General features: G+C 44.6%; 1 protein-coding gene across 9 annotated transcripts in view; it reads left to right on the top strand.

Moving 5' to 3' along the window:
* Window positions 1-23,181, top strand: part of robo1 (roundabout, axon guidance receptor, homolog 1 (Drosophila)) — a 228,977-nt gene that overhangs the window by 188,277 nt on the left and 17,519 nt on the right. For 6 of the 9 annotated variants that reach the window (XM_056440346.1, XM_056440344.1, XM_056440342.1 and 3 more), the window contains 15 exons: window positions 1,164-1,284; window positions 2,500-2,638; window positions 2,808-2,935; window positions 7,150-7,344; window positions 8,061-8,185; window positions 8,378-8,549; window positions 10,142-10,347; window positions 12,307-12,388; window positions 12,590-12,758; window positions 12,854-13,020; window positions 13,123-13,244; window positions 14,890-15,121; window positions 15,929-16,050; window positions 17,636-17,807; window positions 20,996-21,196. In XM_056440346.1, coding sequence (XP_056296321.1) covers window positions 1,164-1,284; window positions 2,500-2,638; window positions 2,808-2,935; window positions 7,150-7,344; window positions 8,061-8,185; window positions 8,378-8,549; window positions 10,142-10,347; window positions 12,307-12,388; window positions 12,590-12,758; window positions 12,854-13,020; window positions 13,123-13,244; window positions 14,890-15,121; window positions 15,929-16,050; window positions 17,636-17,807; window positions 20,996-21,196 — 2,353 coding nt within the window. Of the gene's footprint in view, window positions 1-1,163; window positions 1,285-2,499; window positions 2,639-2,807; window positions 2,936-7,149; window positions 7,345-7,466; window positions 8,186-8,377; window positions 8,550-10,141; window positions 10,348-12,306; window positions 12,389-12,589; window positions 12,759-12,853; window positions 13,021-13,122; window positions 13,245-14,889; window positions 15,122-15,928; window positions 16,051-17,635; window positions 17,808-20,995; window positions 21,197-23,181 lie in introns of those variants that run through there. The other 3 variants (XM_056440345.1, XM_056440347.1, XM_056440348.1) reach the window with 2 other exon arrangements.

The raw sequence follows: 23,181 nt of genomic DNA, 5'->3' as shown, positions 1-23,181 counted from the left end.
TTGCACAGTTGTACTTCAAGAATCTTAGATACTTAGCCTGGTGACTAAAACCAACTAAAATCCATACACATAGGTTTTGTTCATCACATGCAAGTGATGAAAACCTGGCTACATGTGAAGTTCAGTGGTGGATATTTACAGAAATACCGTAGCTCTCAAGTGAACATGCATGTGGGAGGGCTGGAGTTTAACATGGGAGTCACGCATTGTCAATATTGTGTATCAAGCTCTCTGTCAGTGGCACTCTAATGACGGTATCGATGACATGCTTGCAGGTGGTGATCTTGGTCTCGCAGGCTGATATGTGCATTTAAAACCTTAAGCCCCCATCAAGGCAAGGAGATCATTGGTGCACCATACTATTGTCCGTGTCTGTGCTGACTGGCATGGCTATGAGCTGAGAGAAGGGTTGAGGGGCCTGTGCAGGGGCCGGGGCTGCCTTTCTGACTGCCTGAGAACAAAGCACCTCCTCTGGCCTGTAATCAAAGCCCTGAGAAATAACAGACATGACATTCACCTGGACAAACCCACATTATCTGCCGGGTGTGTGTGCTGTTCATGTGTGCTTGAATGCACGTTCACTTGCTCTCACTTGTAGTTATATGCACACGCATACCTAAATTAATCCACAAAACCTATTCTTTTAAAAACATAAAATGATAGCCAAAACTGTCCTGTAGCTCTTTGAGGCAAATGGACAATGCTTTGTCTACTTCATGTTTTCCCTCAGGGGGCTGTGGTGGTGTTGGTTTGGGAAAGCGTATTTTGGATTCCTCCTGAGGAGGAACAGGCCGACTGATAGTGATTTAGACTTCAAGTGGAAGCTGAGTGGTAACAGGAAAAAACGGCTAGAGAGATGGAGTAGTCCAGTTTATCTTTATCTCTGTAAGCTCAGAGCAAAAGCCCTCTTTAGCACCAAGCCATTATGTGTTTGTGAGTACATTTCATCATCGTGTTATAATGGCTTTTTGGGAAAAGGAAGTGCTCAGAGCCATTCTTGAATGCAATCAGGAAATGTTTTGTGATTTTTGAGTTATGCTGTTTTCTATTTTCTGTTTTCTCTGCGTCAGCCAGAGGCCCCCTCCCCTGTGTCTCTCACACTCTAATATTCTTGTTTTTCCTCTCCAGGATAAGCCTCTCACCTCCTCGTTTTATTCCCTCAGATACGCGGAGGGAAGCTGATGATCACAAATGCCCGGAAGAGTGATGCTGGGAAGTATGTGTGCGTCGGCACAAACATGGTCGGCGAACGAGAAAGTGAAATAGCTGAACTTACAGTGCTTGGTGATTACTCTTTTTTTTATTTCTCTATGTGCTGTCGTCTTGAATCTGTCCAAAAACAACCAACAAACATGCACACACACACATTTATTGCTGTTTGTCTGTGGTGAGAAACCCGATCCAGATGTTAAGCTTTGATTGTCAATCTGCCAGGGAACTAAATGGTGTCACTGACCTTTATCAGATAGAGTGTGAGATGACCTCCAATCTCACACTTAACTATGAATCCCACGCTGCTTCTCTTCTATGACCAGCTGCACCCTATTTCATCATGAATGACCTCTGACCTCGATACTCTCCGGTGTCCTGAGCAGAGAGCATGTCCAGACTCTTGATTTTATTGGCAGCTTTTTCTATTCTTTTTTACCTTCTTCACCTCTTGTTCTTCGTGAACTCTAAGAAAATAACAACAACAAAGCTGGCTTCATGAAGATAAATATGTATATATCTCAGGGCTTAAAACAAGGCCAGGCTTTTGTGTTTGGCCATCTGAGTGAACATCGTTACCTAAGTTACTTAAGTCTGGTTAATCATAAACAACCATGGTTATTATTTTGGCACCAAGTCTGATGGTATGTGTGAGTAAATAGAAGGATTAGCATCTAACCTTATATAATATAGAAAACAAACGTTGGTGACCCTGAACTGAGTTAGTGTTCAGAGTCAGAGCTGGACTTGAAGGTGATGGGGTTAACAAGATGACACAAGAGGTGAGACTTTCTGTGTCAGGTCATGTTCAGTGACATGTCTTCAATTAATTCAGTGTCTTGTCATGTGTAATTAAAAGCATATACTGTAGCACAAATAGTAACTGTTTTCTCTTCTCAATATGGTCTGTATCAATCTCTGTAGTATAGTCCATGTAGTCTCGACTGTATTTTTTTCTTTTTTTAACTTATGTCCGTAACCATAAATTGGCAATTACCTTCTTTTTGGTTCTGTATAAAATCTAAATTCGACTAGCTCACATTATGTCATCAATTTCATTCCAGGACACTGCAAAGGTGCTAAAAGTAAAACTGAAGGAAGGCTTAATACAATTTCTTTCAATTTTCAATTATATTTCCAACTTCCAACGCTCTGAAGTTTGATAACAAAGAAAAGGACCAAGATGTATTATGTATATCAAAGCAACACATTTACTGACCTTCAAAACATGATTCCACTGCTACCGTTCCGTGCTCTGACTACACACCTGTGCTGTTTCCATCTATGCAGAGCGTCCCAGCTTTGTACGTCGCCCGGGCAGCCAGGTGATGTTAGTGGACCAAAGTGTGGAGTTCAGGTGTGAGGCCCGTGGTGACCCAGTTCCCACCGTGCGTTGGAGGAAAGACGATGGTGACCTGCCCAAAGGAAGGTATGACTCATCAACCGGTCCCCTTTATCCCACAATACCTTTCTCCTTTCTCTTTGTTTGATCCACTGCTTGCTTTTTTCTATCTCGTCAGCTGACTCATTGAATCTGTGTAAATACAGTTTTTGTGTATGTAGCAACATTCGGTACATTGATGCCTGTTTTAATCCAGATACGAGATTCGTGAGGACCACACCCTGAAGATCCGCCGTCTGACCTCAGCTGATGTCGGCTCTTACAGCTGCGTGGTGGAGAACATGGTGGGCAAGGCAGAGGCATCGGCCTCACTCACCGTCCACGGTAAGACAGAATACTGTTATGAGTATCAGTTTTACACTGGTCAGTCTGCCAAACACTTCATTTACAGCTCCTTGGACAGCTATTCTGAATTATATTCCGTTTCGGGTCACTGTGCAGCTTGATTCAAATGCAATTTAGCCCAGCCTCATTGCAATAATAGCCCTGGGTTTTAGTACTACACGGTCATCACTTTCAACTATTCTCTCTCAATTAGCTGATTGATTTTAAATAAAAAGAAATGCAAAAATCCATAACAGCTGTAGAGTTGTGCACAATGGAGCTCAACAGCAATCTATCGATTTAATTTGCCCTACACAAGTGGCGTTTCTCGGGAGGCCTGTCTTCCGTCATGTTTTAAGACATGCAGTACTATATTTGAACCTATGGAATATCTGTGTGTCTCCTGTGGCCCTCTCCATCAAAACTCTTATTAACACAGTAGGAATATAAAGCAGCTGGTCACAGTGTGTGAACATTCAGAAAGAAACCATTCAGAGGAACTGGGGGCTGGGATCCCCTCTAAACCCTCCTGAGAATCAGAGGAACACAGGGGCCATTTAACGCCAAACTAATGGGAATGTTGGGAGTCAGGTGAGAGAAGAAGGGAAGGAAGGAAGGAGGAGGCATTGGAGATGGGGATTGGATGGAAGGACAGTGAATATGTTCGTCTCGGTGGCGGCTTGCCACTGATGCAGAACGGGTCGGGAATTAGGGCCGGGGGCAATTATGGTGAAGAGGATAGACGGGGAGAGAGAGTGGTTTCTGTGGTCAGGTCAGTCATATTAGTGTCACTTCCAGCAGTCAACGCTGAAGAGATGTATAGAGAGAAGGCAATGTTATTCATCTGCCAACCCCCACTTGCAAATACAGATACTTTCTCATCACACGGCTACCCTTTGCAATTATTTCTTGATTTTCTCCACAAAAGAGCAATCTTTAGATTGGTTGAAGAGCTAGATTAGCCAAACCTGCCGATAGACCCATCAATAAATCTTCCCTTTTCTCACTCTTTCCTTCTACCTGATGAAAGCTTAGTTAATGGAAGGGAACAGCATTGATGTGCTGGTTCAATAAGCTGTACCTCTGGTTTGAAGATGATGAAGAGAATCATCTTTGATGCTAAAACCTCTCTTGTCCTCAGTGGAAATGAAATGTCTTAACCTCAGGCCGACTCCCTGTTGCCTGCCTGTATAAGTATGGCACTAGCCCTCTTTTCATGCATTTTACCTTTCATCTCCCATGTTATATAGGTATAGAAAACGAACTTCTGCCATAGATTTAGAGAAGACATGTCAATGCTTTCTTGGAGTGTAAAATGTAGTTAAAGGGAGAGCAGAATAGGAATACTCGTTCTACTCTCATGGTTGGATGGAACTAATGCCTGAACCTCCAAGTCTTCTAACTTTCTAGAACTATTTCCATCTACCCTTCAAGTCCCTGAGCTTCATCCAGAACAGGCTTTGAGAAGGCCAGCGAGGCTGTGGGCACAGAGTAGTCCAGCTAATTAAAGACAAGCGGGGCCACAGTCCCACGCCCGGAAATGACAAGCTTCTAATTACAGATGTGGGCACACAAAAGGGAAGAAAGGCCGTCTAATTGTAGGTCTAAGTAGTGAAACGATGCATAGGTAGTAAGATGACGCTGCAGTAGAGAAGACAACAGTGATGTGGGGGGCAGGAGTTTAATCTGCGGGTTTACTGGGCAATGCTGTCGCACCACATCCACTCAAAGTATATGGCAAGATTTCTGAGCCACTGCACAAGAATAACTGAACAGCTGAATGTCAGTGGTAGTAAGCCATAGGCAGAGCAAACTACACCACTAAATAATATGTAATCTGAAATATAAGGCCAAAGTGAAATTAATGTCAATATTCTTTGTAGTTCTCCTCCCCTGAATCTGCTGTGATGTGTAAATGGACGATAAAAGAAACATAATTAAAATTGGATTAATTAATTCCCTGCTATATCAATCTGCTTGTTATTGCAATATGTACAAATTATAATATAGCAAGGCATGCCATTTTGAAGATATCTTTAAAAGCAAGTCACATATAAGAGCTGGACAGTTAATGAGAAGAATCCATCTCTGTGCGGACACAGAGGGATTTACAGACCTTCCACGGTCACATTGTCAGTGAACAATGTCCACATTGTGGAATTGGTGCCCTGGGCTGTTTTTCCTTCAATGTGTTCTGCACTCATTACGACTTAATCAGTGAATTATTGTCTTGCACACGTTTGTCAGTTCACGACACCTCCTTATGTTGAGGAAAACATGTAATTGGTTGATGGAAGAAACGCATAATTGGTCAAGTCACCAGCCGCATGTGTAGTTTCATCGTAAAAATCAATAATCTAAACCACATGACAATGTAGCAGTGAGAAGGGCTGTCCAGCTGGTCTGCTTCAGTCTGCATCTGACAGTGGGTGTTTTTGAAAGATTAAAGAATCACACAAAGGCATTTGGATCTGTGTCTGGTGTGTTTAGATAATGTTCAATCAGTATTCGTAATTAAACTTCCATCGAAAGTAAGGGAATTTAATTGTATCAGACTGTATTGGATAGACTTAAGAAAACCAGGGTGTTATTTTTTTCTCAGATGGTTAAGTTTGCCTTGACCAGTGATTTATGGGTAGAAAGGTCTTGAATGGAATGGTACTCCCTAGAGCAGCGTTGCTAATAACCCATGGAGAGGGTCTGGAAGGAGACCTGGAACTGGTGCCAAAGAGAGCGTGTGAGAGGAACTTCCCCTTCAATCCAACGTGGGCTGTTACAGTGGCGATAATTACCAAAACACAGTTGGGCGCCACATATAGTACTGATGCTTTTTATTGTTCTATCTCTGTATCTTTGCATTTGATTTATCTTAACCCTCAAATAGCCCCTCAGTGTGTATTACTCACTGTCTCGCAAAGACCACATTTCAGTTGAAATACAGTATAGAAAATCTCTGAGAAGGACAGATCATCTAAAGCATGCTGCAGACATCCCAACGGGAGCCACTATTCATCATGCTAAATCATCTACATCCAGTCCTGCTCTTGTGTTGATGTCAGGCCCACTGAACAGCAGCCCTGCTGAAATCCCCATTAATATCTCTGCTGTGGTCTTTGGTACAGAGCCTGCCTCCTCTTGGGCCGAAGGCCACTATGCTCACTGGGTTCTCCTCAGCCGCTCTGTTCGACTTTTTGATCGAGACTCCATTCTGCCCTGTAAGCTAGCGGAAAGTCTACAACAAAGTAGCCTGGTCAGATTTAAAGCTCACCTCTGCCTCCAGGTCCACAACTGTGATCACAGCGGCATGGGAGAGGTAGGGTTACCTCATTAAGAGCTGAGGCGCTCATGAATGGATGGATGTGTGTAGGTGTTGTCGGGGGTTTGTGTGTTTGTGGGCGTGAACATTCTCATGATTGTGTGTATCTCGAGCCTCTTACACATGGATAGCAGTGTGCATCTTCTTCTGGGAACGCGCTTGATGCAAGTCTTATCTGCATTGAAAGGCCAGCAGGGGGAGGAGGGAGGGGTCGGTCATTACTCTGACTGACAGCGTTTATGTTTCCGTGGGAGCCGCTGAAGCAGACAGATTAGATAAGGTGACTGATTGGCTGGGGGAGATTTATGGCCAAAGAGTGACAGTTAACATTCACCTTGTGGTTTTATGAACCAGGCTTACATTTGCAAGGCTGTGTTAGAGGGACCGGGATCCAGCTGCTCCTCAGGGTGCTCTAAACCTCATTGATGGCAGAGGGACGTTCACTTTCACACATCTGGAAAGAGAAGAAAAACGTATACAAAACATGATGTCTGCTCAGCATAAAACATCTGTTTTGTGTGTTTCATATTCTTTGTGTGCCTTTTTTTCGAATTTTGTTGAACCTAATCCAGAATTGTTCCTGTCTTCCAATATGCCCTAAAACTGAGGCGAAATGTTGAATCGTGTGTGTGTGTGTTTGTGTGTGTGTATGCATTTTTAATGAATCCTGATCACTCATGCAAATTCTTTTTGCTCTATGTCTCATGTTGTCCCTCGGGTTTTAGTCGATGGTGATATATGACTTGTCTCTTACTCATAGAATATTTATAACCATTATTTGTATCCATGGACATCACATTGTAATTCTCCTTATCACTCCTTTTTATGCCATGCTGTTTATTATTTATATATTCATCTTTGGTTTTTTGTTGTTGTTGTGTTTTTGTTTCCTTTTTAGTCATGTCTGGTAAGTTGAAATATCACCCGTCACCTATTCACCGCCCTGACAGAGACAGAAGTTGTCACAACCCCCCTCCATCCTCCACCCATCACTTCTCCACCTTCCAATCAGCAATCATGTTTCTGTTGTCATGGGCAACAGTGACAAAAGGACATTATTGGGTAACAAATATGCTCAGCTTGGGCCTCCAAGGTAAATCATATCATTACATTCTATTATTTCCCCTTTTTATGCATTATCAAACACCCCATCTTATTAATGGACAAATTGTTTCTGTATTTCAGACAATGGTTTTTCAGACTGCCTGACTTTATTTCAAACAATGTCCCTGTAATGAACAAATAATAAAAAAATTCCAGAGTCAAGGTGTAAACTGGCCCTCCTTTGGACCTTGCATTCACATAGATAGCCTATTAGACCAGAAAGGCCTAGTGTCACAGCAGCATGGATGACCTTGGGGTATGACACCACACTTAGATGGAATTTGTCATTAAGATGCATGGTTACTGCATCCTGGTTGATGCCTGCACTATTGGAGAGTGTCAGCATGGACAGATGGCTCAAATGTATTCCCATTTCCATGTAAATTTTAATGGTCTATGCCCTTGCCCATGCAAATGAGGGGGCATGGTAGAAACCGTTGTTTTTCCTATTAATTACATCTATAATATGCCTGTGTTTGAAATTGCATCAATCTACTAGTGAATGTGCTTTCAACACATTTGTGGAAAGTTTTGAAAGGGAAACTGAATATTCAATATAGTCCCTTTACAGTAGCTGCAGTTAGATGTAGTCTTGTATCCAAATAACTGAGAGTACTTTTAACTATATATTTATGATCACTAAAATAATATGCTATGCTAGGTTTATGTATTTAATGGCTAACCCTGCTCATGGATGTTCTCCAGTGCCCCCGGCATTTGTGGTGAGACCGAGGAACCAGGTGGTCGGGGTTGGCAGAACGGTCACCTTCCAGTGCGAGGCAACCGGAAACCCTCAGCCAGCAATTTTCTGGCAGCGGGAAGGCAGTCAGGTAATAACATATAAAACTCTCTTTATTCGTTTTGAAAACATACTTAACACTCATTTAATGCTTGGGAAGAACTATTTTGGAGGCATAGTTCACTTGATAGTTGATATCATAGGACAGATGGTTGCATGCATCATGTGAAATCTTTATGAAGAGAAGTCTGACTGTCTGTGATCTGTGTTTGATCCCTTCTAGAACCTGCTCTTCTCCTACCAACCTCCTCAACCCTCCAGCCGGCTTTCTGTATCTCAGTCTGGAGACCTGACCATCACTGATGCTGAGCGCTCAGACATGGGATACTACAGCTGCCAGGCCATCAACACTGCTGGCAGTGTCCTCACCAAGGCTCTGCTGGAGATCACTGATGGTAAGCAACCGTCTGTGAAACACAGTTTCAGTACATGGCAAAGTCTCGGAATGAAGAAAAAAACTCGGATAAATATTGGTATTACAGATAATCTTTGGCTTATGCGGATAATGCGATTCATCTGAAACACTGTAGTTGTACCATTGAGCATGTTAATATCCGAATTGAGGTTTGTGAGGTTTGGTCTGGCCTGTTCAATGTGTTCCTGTCAGAGCTAGAGACTCTCTGGTGCCTGTGTACCCAGACTGTGTCTCAGTATTTGGCTTTGTTGGATCATGTCTTCTTCGGTATTCCATCGCTGGCTTGCTGCTGTCTACCATTGGAAGACTGTGGCTGTGTGGTGAGGTTTGGATTGGGTCCTCTAATTACTCTGCTAGCCAATCCGCCTCAGCCAATAGACTAACCTTGGATTCATTGCCACTAGTCCCACAGAGATCTGGGCAGCTATTATTTTGTCGATGACACACCTAGATTCATCCCTTCATTTACCAAATGTCCGTCTTCATTTTAGGCCTACAATGCTATGCTTCATCTTGCTCTCCTCTTCTCCCTCTCATTCTGTCATGCTCTCTGGATAATAATAACAGTTATTAAAGTGAGCAGGCCACTCTGAGGCCACCACTTCTCCGCAGGCAGATCTGGTAATTGCAGGTCATGCTGACAATGTTTTAGTAATTGCGCCATTCTCGGCACAAAAGCAAAGACAACGCGCCCAATAGATTCCACCGCAGCATGGCTCTGAGGATCTATGAACACATACATACCTCATGTGTTGCTGTTACACTGTGTTAGGTTTTAATTTGATTATTCCTCACTGAATATAACTTCCTAGTAAATTAGTGGGGCTGACGGCAATGGTCATCAATAGTGCTTTGAATGATAATAATTAGAGGGAGGCAGACAACCTATAGCAGGAATTTGATGAAATAGTGCATTAGATACAACAACAACAAAAAGGAAAAATGATCGTGTGCTTTTAAATAAAGTGTCTCTCACAGCTCTTCCCTGTGTCTCCTCTATCCTCTTTACATTGCAGCCTTTCTCTGTCTGTCAGATGCATGCTTTCTCGCTATGCCTTTGTTGTTGTTTCTACTGGTTGAACACAAAGGGTTCACACGCTGGGAGTAAATGCTAATAACATTGTCTGTTCTGGGTGGATGTTTTTTAAAAGCATTTTCTGTGTGCACCCCTGTGTGGTGTTTTATGGCTGGGGGATGGGCCAGGGGATTGTTGGCCGTGAGTGTTCATATGGGTATTGCCAGGCGTCTGTTAGAGCTGTAGTAAGAAGACCGAAGTATCTGACGCTGTTTAATTGTAATTACGCTGCTTTTATTTGGCGAAGTTTGACTCCTGCTGATGATTAATTCGAAAATTGTTTCCAGTTCTTAAAATTGGATTTAGTTCCTCTCCCACAGCCCTTTTAGTGTTCACATACTTACATTGCGACATGCAGTTTGGCAGATTCTCTGCTTTTTGTGTGCTTTCTCACACAAGCTGTATTCGTCTGAATCCACTGTCCGTTCTCTCCCTACGTGAACACCTTCCCCTCATCCCACCCGTACATATAATAGCTCATTCTCCTCCTTCCACAGTTATCTCGGACCGCCCGCCGCCAGTTATCCGTCAGGGCCCAACCAATCAAACGGTAGCTGTGGACGGCACAGTGGTCCTCAACTGTGTGGCAACCGGAAACCCCACCCCCACCATCCTGTGGAGGAAGGATGGTGTCTTGGTGTCCACACATGACTCCAGGGTCAAACAGCTGGACACAAGTGCTTTGCAGATTCGCTATGCAAAGGTAAGACGCCTGCTCACATGTACAAACATGCTCAGAACCTTTTTCTCATAAACCAAGTTACATGTACAACACGGGGCCCAGGAATGCTCGGTGGCATTTGGAGTTCTTTGACCATGGACTCGCCTTTTATTTCTTTAGAATAATATAAGATTAGCTTCATTTGGCTGCTATGAATGTCTTAATCCATTAAAATAAACTTACAAGTTGTCTATATCACATCCATAATGTGCTGTACAAACCCCTGCTGTTTGGTAAATAAAGCATGTGTTCCTTGCCAGCAGCCAGCCCTCAGTGGGCTGTCAGTCAGTTGTCGCAGGTTTGTAATGGAGTGTGTGAAGTCGTCCAGTCCGTAGTTCTTGTCAGTCAGCTAGCACAGTGGGTTGTGTGTGTGATTTTGAGTGTGAGCACATATGTGTGATGTGATGGCATGCTGCGTGGTGCTGAACACACTCTCAGGGAGAGACATGTTGGGGGTGCCGACGTGTCATCCAGATGGAGGCGTCACAGGGTCAGAGTTCGCGTCAGTTTGCGTTGTTCTGATGAATGCTGGCATGTCTTGTGGTGACAAAATTGCAGTATGATTGGGCTGCCAGTGCGAGGCAGGCAGGAAGCGATGCATCTGAATCCCTCTCTTGCTGGAGCCAAGGAAACTCTGCAGGCACTTTGCATTAATGAACTTGTCATTTCTCCCCGACAACATTTGGATGAAGACGTTTTTGATGTGTGAGGTAATTTATTTTATTAATGTGAATCGCCTGATTTTTTTCGCGAGACTTTTTTTCTCTTCATTATTGCGTTTTGATACATTTCCTTGCCTGCCTGACAAAACAATATGCACCTTGAGGGTCATTGGCGAGACATGCTCACTCTCAGTTATTTGAACAATTTATCTCAAAGTCCTTCCACTCTTTATTTTGTTTACACACCAGTACAGTAGCCCATAGCGTATGTATGCGTCACCACCGAACCAAAACAGCATTACGTTTTTTACCGCCAGACTTTTACCGCAGTTGACAAAGCAAATATTCTTTTGAAATGCAGCGCTGTGAAAATACACCATATATCATGTTTAGCTTATTAGCCTGTTGGCTAGCGGAGCCTCTCAAAAACACCTCAACCGATTCAAATCTAAATGTCCATGAGCCGAGACAAATGATTTGTTAATGGTCTGTATCCAAAATCTAGGTGTCACAAGAATTTTGTGAGAGAAAGGCCCTTTTCCCAGCTATTTTTTTCTTATGTACTACCGCACAATCTGGCACATCTATGCCATGGTTGACTATCTAATGCAGATTACATTCTCCATTATTAAAATGGAGAGGGAGAGAGAGAGAGAGGGAGAGAGGGAGGGAGAGAGAAGAGAGAGAAGAGAGAGAGAGAGAACTATAAACTTCCTAAATGCGTTTTGGTGTTGTTTAATCTTTGTACTACAATGTAACTAAACTACAAATTACTACAATATAGTTCACCAATGCATAGTGCACTCTAAAATGTAAATGTGTCCCACTTTGTCCAACTTCCTTTTTATATCTAACAAAGTGTATGAATAATCAAGGTTCTTTATCTTTCGTACAGCTTGTCACCCCATCTATTACACATAGCAGTAGCTTCCATGATTGGTACTCAGGGGGATGGTAGACAGAGAAAAAGGTCTCCAATTAGTCAATGATCCTGTGAACATATTTCCCATTAGACTAGGAATGGTCTGCCACTTGGCCTTTCCAGCTGCTTCTTCTTAGTTTCTGCTATGAAAGAGATGATATTGAGATTATCAGGCAATGACAGCTGCCTGCTACAGACTCCTCCAGAATGTCAATCAGCAGAAAAGTGATGGTGTGTGAGTGGGGGGAGATAGCAACGGGCAGAAACAAGGGAAGAGATGACCACCAGGTCACGAAACTGTGGCACACGTTTGAATAACTTCCATCTAACCATCCTTTATTTTTTATTTTTCTCCAGCTTGGTGACACTGGTACCTACACCTGCATCGCCTCAACACCCAGTGGAGAGGCCTCATGGAAAGCCTACTTAGAGGTCCACGGTAAGACTTAACCAATAGTGAGGTTTAGTGTCCATCGGTTTTCTTTTGACAATGGGTTGCTGGATATGTTTTAGTATTCTTATATCCCTTTGTAAAAAAACAAGTCAGATAAAAGAGGTAGTCAAGGTTGGTGATGTTTTGTATTGTTTTTGGGAACTACATTCTGATCTGTTTCTTTCCTTTTCACTGTTCCACATCAAGAGTTTGGAGTCCCAGTCCAGCCAAACAGGCCTACTGACCCAAACCTGATCCCCAGTGCCCCTTCTAAACCCGAAGTCACTGATGTCACCCGGACCTCCATCGCCCTTTCCTGGAGACCGAACCTGAATGCTGGAGCCACACCCACCTCCTATATAATAGAGGCCTTCAGGTGAAACTAATCAGCTCAACGCTGAGTAAACAAAATACCTGCTTGGCGCTAATGCAATCTTTTAAACCTTGATTATCTCTGTTGTGTGTCTACAGTCATGCATCAGGGAGCAGCTGGCAGACCTTGGCAGAGCATGTGAAAACTGAGTCATTTGTACTGAAGGGCTTGAAGCCCAGTGCAGTCTACCTCTTCCTAGTACGGGCAGTCAATGCCTATGGGCTGAGTGATCCCAGTCCTATTACTGAATCTGTGAAAACACAAGGTGAGAACTGCCTTCTTACTGAATTGGATACAGACATGTAAGCAATGTTCTGTTGTTTTGAACACTAGTATGCATGTTGTTTGTCTGTGCTGCTGCATACAGATATCCCTCCCACCAGTCAGGGTGTCGACCATCGACAGATCCAAACAGAGTTGGGAGAAGTGCTCATCCACCTGCACAATCCCACCATTCTCTCCTCTTCATCTGTCAGAGTGCAGTGGACAGTGAGTATAATTCCCTCCATGAATGCACTATTACCACATATTTTTCTTTAGACAGCTGCAGCTAGTTCCAGATGGCCATATGGCTCACTGGTATAGCTGGTCGCTAAAGCTCCAAGGTTAGTTGAGTGATATGCCTATGGTCAATTTGTCAGGCCACTCAGCCAAGCTAATGTTCTAATGCCCTAGCACCCTTCAGAGGAAGGACACTTGAGACACTGTCCAAGTGTTCTTAGGGGTCCATCTGGCATGAGCCAGAACCGGTCTGCTGGCCAGAGACCAAAACTTTCAGCTTCGCCCACAGAGGACCACTCAACTGCCCAAAAGCCAGACTACAGAGCACAGCCTTCTGCTGGCCATGCAGTACGGTATAGCAGTGTGTGGTGTGCCAGCTTGTGCCGGATTGCAAGATTAAAAACACTTGAAGGCTGTTAAAATAAATCAAGTGAGAGGGAAGACGCGGCCAACTCATGCTCTTAAGTGGAAATGGATTACAGATGTTAAAACGGATAGGTGGGAGAGGAAGAAGTAGAATTAGAAAAGGAAGCTTTAGGTGGCTTTTCTTCGCTGGTACAAGCTGAATGTAAAGTACCTGTGATTGATCTCCAATCATGTATCTTTTCATATTATACTGTCCACCTTTTATAGTAGATATTGGTCTGTGGGATGGCTCACTGACATGTAAGAACAGTGCCTGTTGTGCCTTTTGACATAAGGCCACCCCTTCATTCCCAGGTATTATGAAAGGCCATAGTGAGTGATGAATGGGACTGAGGAAATGTGAAAAGGATACTGACATGTCAAGACTGATTTAAAACATTACTGCCCAGTTATCCTCCTTGTCTCCTAGTCTCCTTGGAATGTTCCAAAAAAACACATGACATGAGGAAGACTGACAGTTAAAAGCCATAGTTTCCTTGTTGTGCGGGGTTGAATATTTTCCCAATGTGGAGTTTCATGGTTTTACATTTTCCTTTGTGTGGTGGTAAATGGTTGCACAGTTTTCGGGCTAATGAAGACCACCTGAGCCGGCAGCATATTTTACGGGGGAGGGATAAAAAAATCCGTAAAATCTTTAGCTTGTCCTGCTTGCCTTCCATGGGGAGTCCTACGGATGTAAGCATACGAGGTAGCCATTACTCTTTTCTCCAACCATGCTGGATCACAAAGCAGCACTTTATTTAGCTGCATCAGAGGCTGTTAAACTTGTTCTCCTCTAAACTTCGGCAAATACCTACTTTTCCCCCTCTTCCTTGACTTCAGCATCCGGTCACTACACTGGAGAGCAGGACAGTATGAGACAGGCTGTTCTGGGAGCCTGGGCTCTATTTAACCAGCTCCAGACTTAGAGGAACCTCTGGCCAATGACCTCATAATGTGGTTCGCACAAATCACTGCTGCTTCAAATGAGGCATAGAGAGACAGTAAAAAAAAAAGAGATGTAGATGTGGATGGCTAAACAGAGGGTTGATGTGATGAGTTAGCACCCCATTCAACCCAGTGCCTGCCGTATCAGTTGCACAAATCCATAGCTTTCCGGTGATGCTACGATCTATTCCATTACTGTATCAGTTTCCACTGAACTGTGAAGCAGCGAATCAAGTCAAGCTGACACCGTCTTTGTCTGTGTTCCTGTGCCATTCACAAGGTGGAGCAAAAGTCACAGTACATCCAGGGCTACAAGGTGATGTACAGGCCTTCACCGGAGGGGCTGCAGAGGAGCGAGTGGGCTGTGTTCGAGGTGCGGACCCCTGGAGAGGACAGCGCAGTTGTGCCGCAGCTTCGGAAAGGAGTCACATATGAATTCAAAGTCCGCCCCTTCTTCAATGAATTCCAGGGAACAGACAGTGATGTCAAAATTGGCAAGACTCTGGAAGAAGGTGGGGGGGGTGTGAATGTGTGCGAGTTTTTGTTAGTGCTTGCATGTGTGCATGCATGTTTCCATGTTTACACAATTTTATATGCACAGCTTACATGTGGGACAGCGTACAGCAGCTGTTCACAGCAGGCAGTAAGGGCAGGGTTGTGTTATGTTCACATTTGGTGTATTCAAGCATGCTACGGTGGATGTTTAGCTCTTTAAAAGGCCCGAATACAACACTTCAGTGCAAGTGTTATAATAAAGTCTTGTACGGTGTGGTTGTGGCAGTCTCATGAGGTTTGGTTGAAACCCAACTGCACATTTTAATCTGTAGCGACCAGTTAAGAGAAATGTGAGCGCTTGCTGGTGTGTTGCATGTGTAGGAGTGTTTTGATCTTCTTCTTTTTTTCTTCCTTTGTTCACAATTATGTTGATAATTGTTTTCAGAGCTGTAAACATAATGTTTGTTCTCCCATAAGCATAACAAAGCCTGTTTTTTGAGCACTCACTCTCGCTGGGATTAGGTGTTATATGTTGCATTCATAATTATTTCAGTTTAATTATCATTGGACTGCAGGTTGGCGTTTACCCACCACCGCCATCAGAAAGCCCGGTCTGTTTTGAGTAAACAGTTATTTGCTTTATTTACCCCAAAAGGCATTTTGCTGCTTGTTTCATCATTTTGATTTATCGTCCTTTGTTTCCACCACAGCTTCAGTCTCACATAGAGATTCAGCTAAATGGGATGAGTGGAGACAGGCAGAGACTGCATGCATGTCTCATGTACAAAGGTGTGTTTTTTAAATCTTTTGTCAATCCCCTTCAGCCCCCAGTGCCCCTCCTCGCGAGGTTACAGTGGCGGAGAGCGGAGACAATGGGACCGCCATCGTGGTCTCCTGGCAACCCCCTCCAGAAGAGGGGCAGAATGGGGTGGTCCAGGAGTACAAGGTAATACAAATACAAAACAGGCAGCCAGCAGCTACCTCAGGTCTTAGCTCGTATTGTAGTGACGCACAAAGTAGACACAAACAGGGATGCCGACCGAGCAGATAACAGAGAAAGAGACAATACGCATACATGGAAAGGTAATGAATTCCTGGTTGAGGCGCACCTTTGTACACTCCCCAGTGCTCCTCCTCTGTGTGCTGACAGAGGCTCAGTGACGAGAGAGCAAAGGAGTTAAAAACAGGGGAGCTGGTTGAAACTGTTATGAAACACTGCCATCTGGTGGAGACAGTAGACCCACACATGTTGTGGCCGTCAAAAGGTGAAGAGTAACATCTGTGGTAATTATTGATAGGTGTATTTAACTATTTACCCTCTCATGGTAGTGAGGCAGCAACTCGTGATTAAAGATCATTGTAATTAGTGGAGATTCATGTTTTAGCCGTCCATGACATGTATTTATTTCCACTGATACAAATGCAAATTAAGCTAATGAACTAGTGTACCAACTATATACAAGTGAACTTCACTATTTACACTACTATATGATTTAGTGGAGACATCCATATATAGGTGATAGTGTATGTAGTGGAGGTTAACACGCTGTAATAATGACCAAGGAGAGACAGACCTCTATTATAATGCCAGTCATTTCTCTGGAATGGTAATGAGTCCCCTTTTCCTCCTCCTTAGTTGATAATGTATGCTCCCTTTGTAATGTCCTCACTTTGGACAGAGCTGTCCGATCGCACGTTATGCTGTGGCAGTGATTCACTATAATTGGAAAGTCACAGGAAATTTAGGTTAGTGGCAAAAGGGGGGGATGAGGCAGAGCTATTAAAAAGTTAAGCCACTGTTCATTTCCCAGGTAAATGTTTTCTGGAGATGGGCTTTCGGGTAATTTCATGGTTTTCTAGTCCAGCTCGATAGTGTTCTCTGCTCATTACCGGGCTCTGTTCCCAAGCGGCACTTCCACTTACCGCAATTTTTAAGATACACAGAAAATGTCAAGGCTTTGTAGTTCCATCACAGAAGTGCAAACACGCACACATGCACACGTGTATAGTACAGACCCAAGGAAGTGTGTATGTTAACCTGGTTAACTGCTGGGAGGAGGTGGGGCCTAAAGAAAGCAGAATGCCAGGAGTTCAGGTTGTGGAGGTCTTCAGGCCTCATGCTGAGGTGAATGTATGCTTCTCTTTGTGGCCCTGGTTCAAGGCAGCCTGTGAGACCATGCTCCTTCCTGGGAGTGACAGCACTTAGCTTCTGCTGAAATTGAGTTCTGGAAGTAATTACTGATCTCCATTTGTTTTTCATTGGCTTAAGGCTACACTGAGACGTGTTATGGCTACCTTAGCTAATACTGACCCTATGTTGAACACAGCCTGTAAAACATAATGCCATGATGTCAAATGTTTTCCTACTTCAGAGATGTAACACAATACCCACGGAGCGTCGACATGTTGCAAGAGCAGCATCAACCAATTATAATGACATAGATGTGTGGCAGCTAACAAACTGAATGTTGTCAATAAACCCTGACTACAATGCCTCAATCTACACTTTCTCTGTGTCTTTGTTATTGCAGATTTGGTGCTTGGGGAATGAGAGCAGGTACCATATCAACCGTACAGTTGAGGGTTCGGCCTTATCCGTGCTGATTCCCAGTCTGGCCCCAGGGATCCGCTACAGCGTGGAGGTAGCAGCCAGCACCGGGGCGGGTCCAGGGGTCAAGAGCGATGTCACCTTCTTTCGACTCGGTGGGTAGAAAGAACCTTTAATTCTCACAGGAGGTCATATGCATCTTTCTGTTTTTCTTTCAATGATTTCGATGCATTTGTCCTCCGGCAATTCTTTCACACGGAATGAAACCCAATCATCTGACAAAGATTCATGACATCAATCCAGTCCATCTCAAATGACGAGTTTTTCAGTAATGGACTTTCTGCCAAGTGAACAGACAATTATCTAATTCCTTCCTTTGTAATGGACATGTCCAAGTCTCTGCCTGTTTTCCCTTTCTTCATCAACAGTGATGCTTAAAAACAGTAATTGAAGTTATGACTGTTATTGAGACATCATCAAATTTGCCACGGAAGAATATGATGAGTTTGAATTAAAGGGAACTTTTGCAGTTTTTGAGCACACAAATGGCGTCTAGCTCCAGAAGCTGGCAGTGTGATCAACGCAGGCACATTACATTCCTGTGTGGCAGCTGTTGAGCTCGCTGCCCCACCCTGCTCTGCTTTTCAAAGATGCAATGTTTCCATCCTTTAGCACCAGCAATAATGAATCCTGCACTCTGGACTTGACATGATATTAATACTAAGAAACACATGGGCAGTGTGCAATATTTTGAGATGTTTTGTCAGTTTCTATTCCCCAAATATATGAGCTGGAGAAAGACTTAAAAACACATGAGTAGCAGGATGAGGCAGGGAGAGAGATAGAGAACTCCATCTGGTTATAAATGTGTGATCGAGTGGGATGGATGGACACAAAGAAGCATCGGCTGTGACTGATACAATTCCTCTCCCTTGAAGAGTTCCTGTGGTGATTGTCGCCATGTTCCAACACTGGAGTGGAACAATGGGCCTCGGGGATCAGCGCTTCACCCAAATGCATTTGTCACACTCTGAGCGTGCACGCGTCATCCCCGCCTAGATACCTGTACAGTCCCTTGTGGGCTGCTTAGTCACATTGGCATGCTCCGGTCACTTGGCCAGACAGAGCCACAAATTGGGAAGAGGAGTGCAGCGGACTGGAGACGCAGACCGAGTGACTGAGACAAAAACAAAAGTGTTTTTGCCTCTGGCTTAGAGAGTTGGTGGAGAAGAGTGGCTACAACATGAAAGGCTTGAGCGAAAAGAGATGAAGACAAAGTAACACGAACATGAAGACATTTCAGAATTGCGGGGGTTGAGGCAACTCAAAAGAAGTATTTCATGTGTTAGGCATGAGGGAGAAGCACAGAGAGAATAGACAGATGAGAAAAACAGGCCGAGAGCGAGTTGTTGTGAGCAGCCGTACAGACCGCGCCTTTCAGCCCACCTCCCCCAGCCTCCATCAACTCCAGCGACGCCTGGATCATCCTGAGAGGAGAGACAAACAAAAAAAAAGAACCCCCCCAAAGCAGCAGCGCCCGGACTCCGTCTCCCCTCCACCCTGAAGCACTGTGCCGACCAGCTGTCTCGGTGTTTCCCTGGCCCAGCCTGCTTCAAGGCCTCCACCATCATCTCCCCCCCAAAACCCAAGATCACAGGACTCAAATGACTACAGGCCGTGCGCCCTGACCTCTGATCACCCCACCTGGACCCCCTGCAGTTTCGCCCACAGAGCCAACAGGTCTGCAGACGATGCAGTCAACATGGCCCTTCACTACATCCTCATCATCCGCAGGACTGGGCTAGCCCTCCCAGCTGCAGCTGCTCCACCTGGGTGGCCACACGGATGATCTTCTGACCGACAGGAAGCACAGGACTGAGCTCGAGGCCCCCAGGCTCAGGTTCTCCCACCAGCCCCCTCCCCCCAAGGTGTTGTCTCTTCTCCTGCTGTTCCTCTGTCTCACCACAGCAGCCACAGTCAGTCAGCAGCTCCGCTCTAAAAGTTCGCGGATGACACCACACATGGATTCATCTCTCTCGGGGGGGGACGAGACTACAGTGGTGGGAGACTGACCCCTGGTGACCTGGTGCAGCCAGAACACCCTGAGCTCAAGCTCTGAGGCCCAGCCCCACCCGCCCCCCTCTCCTCTGTGTGACTCTCGTCGGCAGCTGCTGGTCCTCCTACTTCTGCCTGCCCATCATCTCCCCAGACCTCTGGGAGGCTGGTGTCGGCTCCCTCTCCAAAAGGCCCAGCAGAGAGGATTCTTCTTGAGGAGGCAGCTGAGAAATTCCTGCCAGGGAGGGAAGATGATGGTACAGTTCTCACCACATCCATCCATCATCTCCATCTCCATCCTCGTCTGGCACCCACCCTGCAGCCACAGCCACAAACACAAGCAGGGCAGGCATCATCATCCATTCGGCCGAGGTTGCTCGGGCTGCAATCTGCTTCCTCAGGTCCTGTCCTGTCCAGTCCACTGAAGCGCCAGAGAAAGATCACACCCCTGCCCACCCCCACCCTCCCTGTTCCCTCCCCTCCCTGGGAGAGGCTGAGGTCCTCATCATGACCCGACCCCCGACACCACACCAATAGCTTTTTTTCGGCGGCGCGGTCCATCAATGGACCCCCCGGGACTGACTGTGTCCCCCAGGACTACCACACTTCTTCCTTCCTTCCTCCTTCCTCCTTCTTCCCTTCCTTCCTCTCCCTCCCCCCTCTCCTCCTCCCCCCCTCCCTCCTTGCGTTGATTGTTGTTTGTCATGTCCATGCACCCACCAAAAAAAAAAAAATTCTTGTTTGTGAAAACATTCATTCTTTGGCAATAAACCTGTTTCTGATTCTGATTCTGATTCTGATTAACACAGTGCATTTCAAGGAATGCACACCTCCGCTATTCACAGATGTGCACAAGTTAGCTAATTACTGTATTTGAGGATGATCTCATTGGATTTATTTATATGATTATGAATCCACCATTGCTTGGTGTAAGTAGTGCCTCTCTGTGTTTTCCAATCCGGCTTGTGGCGCACAGGCTCCGTTTGAATGTCTTTGGTTGCTTTCGTCTGCTCACCTGCCATTGTTGACTGGGATTTGAGATGAAAGCCTTTTGAATAATAGAGAGAAACAACTCCATTTCCAGCCCTGTAGACACCCGCTCGATTGTTGATATTTATGTACTTTGCTGTCTCCATGTATTTCAAATGTATGTTCTCTATTTCAGTACAAGTTTTAGGTTTTAAACAACATGTCTTTACTTCTTCTCTGTTGTTTTCCACCAAATGTACCTTTTTTTCCTATCCTTTTCTAATCCTGCTTTCTCGTCTCCTTCATTCCCCATCCTCAGATGCGTCTGGGCGAATGACAGAGAACATGGACCAGGAGAACCCCCTGTCCCAGCAGATCTCAGATGTGGTCAAGCAGCCGGCCTTTATAGCCGGCATAGGAGCCGCTTGCTGGATCATCCTCATGGTCTTCAGCATCTGGTTGTACAGACACAGGAAGAAGAGGAATGGCCTCTCCAGCAGCTATGCAGGCATCCGCAAGGGTCAGTACACATCAGTACAACTGTACATGATTTACACTTTTAGGAATATCTACTTTAATTTCTCATTTCCAGTGCTGGTTTGGCATGAGATAAGGTTTTTATTAGTGTGGTACTGTGTTTATTTCTATTTTTTTAAACAATATCCTCCATATTACCTGCCTCACAATCCAGCCTGTCACAACTGAAAGTCCAATAGGGTGTGATGTGAGCTCCTGCTGAGAGTGCTGCATGAAGACGCTGTTTATTTCTTTTTCATACTTCTGTCACGCTGATTCTGCAAGGATGTGTGAAGAGTGTTTTCGGTAAAGTACATTTTGAGGTCCAACAGCTCCACTTTTAGCAACTCCCCTCTGACTGTGCTGGGAAAGAGAGAATTTTTTATCATAATACCTCTTTATCAAGGACATGCTGACATTAACACATGCTTGAAGTACTCTCACTGTCCTTTAGAGAGCCCTGTAGAAATGATGGAATTGAGCATTTAACAATTTAGTTAATAGTGTCTACTTAATGCATGTTTAGAAAAATCAAAGAATCTATCCCCTAGCTGCATTTCAACATTCTTGCCGAGCCACAGTGTAACCCGGTGGGTTTGTACCTGACTTGAGTCAAAGTGATATAGCTCATCACATGACCAACCTTTGCACACAATAGTTAGAGTTTTTAGCCTGAGAGAGCTTTTAGCCTTTCTCTCTGAGTCTCATGTATGTGTGAGCTGGCTTAATGCGTGGCCTTGGGCTGTGCAGCTGCTGCCTGTGAGCGCTACCTGCGCCGTCTTTGCTCCTGGGCTCAGCTTTACTGCTGACTGCCAAGGTTAGAGGAGATCCGCCCTTCAACCTTTCGACGCACGCGGACAATGGACTGACGGAGCTGTGGCTAATCTGCTGCTGTTATACAGAAAACAGTCTGTACATGTTCGAATCCACTGCGGAACGTGGGAGTTGTGAGTCATGTGAAAGGGAGAGACACATCGGCGAAGCTTTTTTCTCGGCTCTGTGGTCTTTCAGAAATGTTACACTTACATGTTTGGCCTCGACTGTTGCTTTCCATGTTGGGTGGTATGATACATATAATCTTTTGAACATTTCAAGTGATGTCTTGATGTTACCGTATTTTCTGATCACTAATGCTTGTATGTTGTTGGATGTTGTCGTTTGGTTCCAGAGTTAGTGAAGCTATGGGAAGAAATGATGAGCAATCTGAGATTTTATTATCCAAGCCAATAGGCGCAGAGACAATACTGATACAGAATAGTAACTTTGAAGACTTAATGTCTGACAGTTTTGATCTGTGGCAAGGCGAAGGAGAACACTAGAGGCTGATGTTACCCTCTGACTTTCTGTGATTCTATATGTTGATGTTGACTCACATACACTCATACAGCTCTTCAGGGGCACAGTAGGCAGACATGCCCCCCTCCTTCTTATCCTCCTCCTGCACCCGGACCTCAAGAGGCCACGGTCTTTGTTGGAACTGGTTACTAAGAATGTTTTGAAAGGAATATAATTGCGACCACATGAAGCAACAATCTGCACTCGGGGTGAAATTGGATGAATTGAGATGGTGTGTGTGTGTGTGTGTGTGTGTGGCTGTTTGAATGTGTGTGTGTGTGTGGCTGTTTGTATGTGTGTGTGTGTGTGTGTGTGAGAGTGTGAGTGTGGGTTCATCTGCTACAGTGTATGCTAATGTTGCCATGATCAATATTTAAATGTTCAAACTTCAAAAGAGTTTTTTTCTTATTTTCCTTTCCATAATTGTCATGTAAACCTTACGTGATCATTTGATGACATATTGTATTACCCATTGTATTATGCCATGCTGCAGTATCATCTCAGTTGTCTCATTCTGTATGTTGAAGACGGACAGCAACATTTCTAAAATGCACATATTTAAGACAGCGTATGGATGTCTACCAGCATGCATGATGCAATGTTGCATCATCTGCAATGCATACTTTAGCTTCCTTCACTTCTTCAAAGAGGGCA

The sequence above is a fragment of the Pseudoliparis swirei genome, chromosome 20, assembly GCF_029220125.1.
Source record: "Pseudoliparis swirei isolate HS2019 ecotype Mariana Trench chromosome 20, NWPU_hadal_v1, whole genome shotgun sequence".
Lineage (NCBI taxonomy): Eukaryota > Metazoa > Chordata > Actinopteri > Perciformes > Liparidae > Pseudoliparis > Pseudoliparis swirei.
The sequence above is the reverse complement of the archived record's forward strand: the minus strand, read 5'-3'. Positions and strand labels throughout refer to the sequence as shown.